Below are 6,915 nucleotides of genomic sequence, written 5' to 3' on the forward strand. Positions count from 1 at the left end.
TCTGAAACTATGGCCTCTTCTATTTGTTCTGGCGGTATTTGCGGTTCCTAAAGAAAATACGATAAAGTCCAACAGCATGTAAGAATAATAATAAAAATAATAACCCTTAAATTATTGCACTTACCCTAAATTGAACAAGGCGTTATTTTTATAAGAAGTTATTATTTGGTTAATTTACACAAACACTTAGAAGTTACAGTCAATAATTTCGGTCAAGTTCTAAATATAACTGAAAATTAACGTATAATACGCATCTGGACTTGTCGCACGTAATAATTTATTTTTGTATGGATCTATTATTATAACTTTTTTACTTATAAAAAATCAGCATTTCTTTTACCGAAAAATTGAAAGATTACGTGCGTTTTGCAATTTTGTAAAATGCTTATGAAATGAATAAATAAACAATTTTATGCTTTATTTTATTTTTTTTCTGTTATAACTAACCAAAATATTCACTGTCTTATTATTTTTAGCTATTTTAATTTAGTAAAGAAACACTAAAGAAGGAAAGAATAGAAGTGCACACGATGCGAATCCCGCTTTCATTAATTTCGGGAGATTATGTTTAATGTTTTTGCTATCAAATCTAAATTAAAACACTTTTATTATATGTATGTATGTATTGTAGGATAACAACTTGCCTCCTCCTTCTCCTCAAAACTCAGGGCGTCCATAGTCAATTTCATTACGATTCCTTGTTTACCACCCCTCCGTCCACGTCCTCTCCCTCTATTACCACCACCTCTCGGTTTTCTTGGCTTGATTCCTAAAGTATTTCGTACAGATTGTCCTCGGCAACTCCTCTTCGGTCTGGAGGACGTCTTTTGTTCGAATATCTGAACTGATTCCTGCTCCTCTTTCGGAGGATCTTTAAATTCTTCCCGAACTTCCAGAGGAACTTTTCTGGGGCGCCCTCTTTTTCTTGGAGTCTGCGTCTGAATAGCTACCAAAATTACATGTGTTAGTACTTTATAAATTTGTCCTTGTTCATATGTGCTTACGCGACAAAGGAGTTGTGGTAGTGGAAATATTACTAACTGATATTCCTGGTTTTAAAAGGTGAGTCGCTTGTTTCATGACAGCCGCTGTTTCGGGAGTTATTTCAAAAACAGGGATGTCTTCTAACGGATCCACCACCACCACTACATCGTCTACTCTTTCTATTTTCTTCTTTATTGCATCCAACGGTATAATTTCAACGGAATCTTTGTAGTCTCGATCCAGTTCGTTTGGTTTTGCTCCAATTTTAGAAACGTTATCTGAACTATCATGAGAATCTTCAGAGTCGATTAGGCTAATTGTAACGTCACCCATTTCAATTTTTTGTTTTTTAGTTTCGTAATTTATATGTTCTGAATAACCTCTTTTAATGCTATCTTTAGCAAGTTTCGTTTTTAATCGAGTTAATTTTTCAATTTTATCAGATGAACTTCTTGATGGAGAAGAGATTGTACCCTTATTAATTTTTAAAACAATTCGCTCTTGTTTAATCTGATCTTCAAAATCTATAAGTTCAACTTCTCCGACGTTTTTTCGATAATTTTTTGACTCAGTAATTTTTGAAGAATTCAGCTGTGACGTTATTGACGATTCGGTGGTAGGTGATTCGTGGGACTCCCCTCTAGACGACAAGTCCAGTTTAATTCGCTTTATATCAGGTATTACTTCTCCGATATTCGATTTATTTACGAAAGAGACTATCTCTGACTGTGCAGCACCGCTTGCGGTGGACGTCACAGATTGAATTTCTGAAGGCTTTATTAAAGGTTTGATTATTATTTTGGGTGTATTTTTTTCTTCAATGTGACTCTCTTGTTTAACCACTGGTTTAATTGTAATTTTTGGGATAACTATATTCTCTTCAATAAGGTTTGATGAACTTGCGCTGTGATACTGAGTCTCTTTAGTGTCAGGTTTATTTATAGGTTTAATTGTTACCGTAGGAATATTACTAGACTCAGATGTATTTCTCTTTTCTTTAAATTCTTCCAAAGAATCAACAACATATTTAATGTGACGAGACGAATCACCAATTTGGTCTACGTTTTCCAATAAAGTTTGAGGTTTAACTACGGGTTTAATAGTTAATTTAGGACCTTTCTTTACTTCAATTTCTTCTGCTGGTAACAAAAAATCACATTTGAATTCTTCGTCATTTTTCGTTAATAATTTGTTAACAAGACGTGGCGAATGTCTTCTTTCTTCTTTATTTGCATCTTCCGAGTATTTGTTAAAAGCTTTCCCAGAATGATCTGGCTTGACAATAGGTTTTATAGTAATTCTGGGCGTGTGAACGTTACTGTTCATAACATTATGACACTCTATATCTTTATCGCATTTAATAGGTTTTATTGTAATACGTGGAGTTGTATACATCTGTTCATCATATCGGTTCATTTCCTGACTACTTTTCAATGATAATTTACGCGATTGCAACTCATCGCTTATTTCATTTTCTGGTTTTGATATCGGTTTTATAGTGATTTTGGGGCATGTTTTGAGTTCTTTAGATGATTCCGAATCGTCAGGTTTTATTACAGGTTTAATTGTTATTCTGGGGCTTTGCCTTCCATGAGTTTCAGTGGTTTTGCTATTTTGTTCTTGCAATTTCGACAATGATTTGAATATTATTTTTGGACTAGAATAAAAATAATATTAATATACCTATAGATATCAAATTCAGCTTGTTACTTTTTTTTTCATGTATATATAAACTTACTTCACCTACCTTTGACTTCTTGAAAGTTCTTCTCGAGTTTCTTCCGGCAATTTAATGGGTTTTATGGTTATCTTTGGACTATGAGAAGCTGCCACTTCTTCGCCAGTTTTAGAGTATTTTGTTAATTTCGAGCTCAATGCAATGTCTTCAATTTTAGATTTCATTGTCAGCGTGATTTTCCTTGGAACGAGTATTTCTCTTTCGCTGAATTTGTTTTTTTTACAAACGTCTAGAGTACTTGTCGTTACGTCGGTGTATACTGACTTTATTCGTAATTTAGGGCTACTTTGTCCTTCGACAGTTTCCACGGTAAAGTGCTTATTTGAGGAATCATCTGTGTCAGATTTTGAAGTTATTTCATACTTTGGACCAAAATCGCCTTCAGTCGACGGAATAGGTTTAATTGTAATTTTCGGAACGATACTTTCTCCACGAGCATATTCATTTTGTTTTAATGTTACTTCCTCATTAATGTTTTGCTCGTGGGTAAGGTGCGCATCTTTAGGATCATAAATTTTAAGTATCGAATGCATGTTATCAAATTTATTTTTTGTAATAGTAATTTTCAATGAGTTTTTAGCCTCACACTCACCATCGACACTGGTTGATATTTGCTCTTCACTTTTTTCAGAGCAATCTGTATGCTCTGTTATATCAACCTGTAAAGGCTGTTTTAATACTTCGTCTGAGTGGGATAGCGTCTGAACTGATTTAGAATAGGAACCTTCTTTATTGTGTGTGTCGGAAAATGCCAAAATTTCGGATGATGAAACTACTTCATTTAATTCTTTGGCTTTTTTAATTCCAATTTCGATAGGTTTTTCAACTTCAAATGCGAAAAATTGTACGGTTTCGATAATATTCGTCTCATTATTTTCAGTAATTATTACTTCTGGACTTGTCGACTTATCAGTAGTGTTGTTAGTATCAGATGAAAGTTGAGAAATATTAGCATTTGACGTCTGTATCTCATTGGAATCCGATATTGCAACTGTTTCAGAAAGTATTGAAGCCACAGCCGATTGAGTAGCATCCTCACTTTCGAATATCTTTTTGATTTCTTTTGAGTAACTGATACTTTTCCTTTCTGACTTTTGAGCCTCATTTATTACTGGTTTTATGATTTTTGTCTGGTCTAAAGGTAAATCAATTACAAGTTTATGTTCAGTAAACAAATCACCTTCATTTGGTTGTATATCAGTTTTCTCAAATCCGGAAGAGTTTAATTCCGTTTTGTTAAGATGAACGTCATTTTCATCTGGTAACCTATTTTCGTTTTGTTCTAATTGTATTGCGGAGACTTCACTGTGATCTTGATTATTTGAAACGTCAACAGGATCATTGTTTTTTTGGTTAACCGAGTGATTAAGCTGTTTTGGAGTAAAAATTTCTGATCTAGATACATTACAATCACTTGAAACTATATCATCTTCCAGCTGAGGAGGAAAGCATTCGTTCTGCGTTTCTAATACAGAAACATTTTTCAATTCAATTTCTTTTTCAATTGCGATTAATTTTTCATCTCTTATGTCCGAACATTCATTAAGGATAGGCTTATTTGAAACAGAGGGAAAACTAGATGTTTCCACAATACAATGTAATGGGCTTTGTCCTACTGCATTAATATTCTCTTGAGTAGCAACATCAGATGTGATAAAAATGTTCTTTGTTATATCAACAGTATTATCTTCCTGGTCTAACTTTTCTCTTTCATCGTCTCTTAGAGCTGATTTCACATTTAGTTGAGATTCTGTTGTTTTCTGAAAAACGTCGTCATCATTTATGAGAGAATAATCATCCTTCTCATATTTATGAGAGTAGTCATTGTTTTTTGGTTGAAGTGGTGCTTCGGTTCCTACTTTTTCTTCACTATTTACCTTACTGCTGAATTGTTGTAGTTGTGTAACTTCACTTTGTTCTGCTAAAATCTCAGTTTCATCTAATGATTCATTTTTATCCTCACCATTCCAATTTTGATCGGTACTAGCACATTGATACGGCTCATTGGCTAACATTTGCGACGACTGCGACTTTAAGCTTTCATTTCTAAACTCTGAAATAACAGTCGAAACGCCGTCAACTTTACAGGAAGCATTTTCTTGTGAAGAATTACTAGTTAGAGGATCAATAATAATATCTTTAATCATATTATCGAAACAAACACTCTTTATTTCGTTTTCGCTTTCCAAATTTTTATCGGCAATTGCTAAATCAGTTTTTCTATCATTAATTTCTTTTTCACTCCGACGCTGAATGTTCACATCGTTCTTATGTTCGCGATTTTGCTCATCGGCCTCGATTATATCCGTGCCAAATACGGTACAACTCCTTAAGGAAGAATGACGAATTTCAATTGCATTTAAATTGTTCGATGATGAAGATCTAGGTATCACTTCCATTACGTTGTTTTCTTGTATTTTACAAGGGTTTATATCATCCATGTCGTTAATGTTAACACTATTTTCACTTTCATTTAATGTCATCTCGGTGGTTTCTTTTATGTGAACAGTTGGTTTCGCTTCTGAACTCATACCTTCATCTGTATGGCTATCATTAACTGCAGTTGTAACATAGCAATCCATATTTTCAGTTTTTGGCGGTTGATCAGTAGTGTTGATTACGATAAAAGACTCTCTAGTATTCCTACTGGACAATGAAGAAAAAAAAAATCTTTCAACGTAACATTACAAGAAAAAAAAGTTGAAATAGTATTGAACTTATTCTGGCGAAACTGCCAGACATGGATCACGATTTCGAGGATCTATCTCGTCAGCACTCGAAGACAATACCGGCAGAACACATGCCAACTGTACCTACTGTCTTTAGACAGTGTTTTATGAACAACTACGAACAGCATAACGAACGCCATCTGTAGAATGCTACATTTTGTTAGATTAATACATGATCGGCAGAGCACGTTGAACTCTAGCTATTGCCTTTTGTTAAATGGTTCGTGGCCATTGATATAACTACTCCTAGGGTGTCAGCTATAATTTTGTCTTCCAAATTTATGCTACTATTAATATTATAAGTAATTAAAATGTTTTTATAGATAAATCAAGCTTTTAAATTTATTTAATCGACCCCTAAATGTCGAAATTTTGCACTCTGCACTAATCACGTTAATATACTGCAATAGTTTTAAGTGAAACGTTTATTACATCGCCTCAAATTTTTTCGTCCATCTATCGCAACCGCATTGCGACCGGCCGCGGAGTAGAGATAAAAGTGAAACGCGCTCAGGGGAGCAGCCAAGGCCCATGGTTCGCATGAGCTAACCGTGTAGCATTTATATTCTCACTTATTGGTGCAAGTGCCGCGGTATTTGATTGTTTTAATCGTGAGTTGGATTTTTGTCTACTATTGATTGCCCATTATCATTCCCATTTTCCAATCATTAAGATAAGATTATGAATGCAATTTTAATTTTTATACCATAAATCGAATAATTTTCTGAAAATTTACAGTTGCCAACAATCCGAAAAGTTTCACTTGCACCGTGATTTCATAAAACCACACAATTTTATTTTACTTGTAGACTTTTTTGAAGAAAACCTTGCTCTAGAACCCTTCATAATATCAAACTTCATTATTAATTATTCAATTTCAATCAAAAATACTTTCTTTAATTACTTAATTTGGCTATGAATTTGTCATGCCAACAAACATAACAGGCACCTTGGCGCTAGTTCGTCAAGTGGCCACTAGGCAGCGCAACCTGCCCAGTGACACACCAATTGACAGCGTTTTATGAATTACTACAAACCGCGTAATGAACGCCATCTGTAAAATACTGAGTATTATTTCAACTTTTTGTTTTGTTTTGTTAAGTGTCTATCACGTAGAGTAGGGTAGATACGCCGTGGGTTCAGTCTCAGAAGGTTCAGCAGTTCAACTTGACAAGTTGTAATATCCTTACGGATTTTGTCGAACACAAAATGTCGCATTCTATTCTGATGCTGTTCATTAATCTGGTTGTAGTTATTCTTACAATATATGGTTAATCAAAGTTACTTCATACAATAGTTAGACATTTATTTAAATTCGAAACAAAAAATAAGGCTGTTACGGATATCTACAAACATTAAAAAAAATTTTTTTTCTATCCCATCCTTAAACCTGATTGAATAGAGAAATAGTGGCTTTAAGGAAGACTTTCTAAATTAAATAATATGTGGTGATAATAATGCAAC

The 6,915-nt window shown here is 33.9% G+C and overlaps 1 protein-coding gene across 3 annotated transcripts in view; it reads right to left on the reverse strand.

Moving 5' to 3' along the window:
• LOC108743123 (uncharacterized protein PFB0145c) overlaps positions 1-6,915 on the reverse strand; it is a 34,195-nt gene that overhangs the window by 15,622 nt on the left and 11,658 nt on the right. Inside the window, exons 1-3 of one of the 3 annotated variants that reach the window (XM_018478576.2) lie at positions 5,536-6,138; positions 2,732-5,365; positions 1,458-2,641 (exon numbers count right to left, since the gene is read on the reverse strand). In XM_018478576.2, the coding sequence (XP_018334078.1) occupies positions 1,458-2,641; positions 2,732-5,365; positions 5,536-5,591 (3,874 nt within the window). In that variant the 5' untranslated portion in view covers positions 5,592-6,138. Of the gene's footprint in view, positions 1-1,457; positions 2,642-2,731; positions 5,369-5,535; positions 6,139-6,915 lie in introns of those variants that run through there. The other 2 variants (XM_025979287.1, XM_025979286.1) reach the window with 2 other exon arrangements.

The sequence above is a fragment of the Agrilus planipennis genome, unplaced genomic scaffold (genome assembly GCF_000699045.2).
Source record: "Agrilus planipennis isolate EAB-ADULT unplaced genomic scaffold, Apla_2.0 scaffold20, whole genome shotgun sequence".
NCBI lineage: Eukaryota > Metazoa > Arthropoda > Insecta > Coleoptera > Buprestidae > Agrilus > Agrilus planipennis.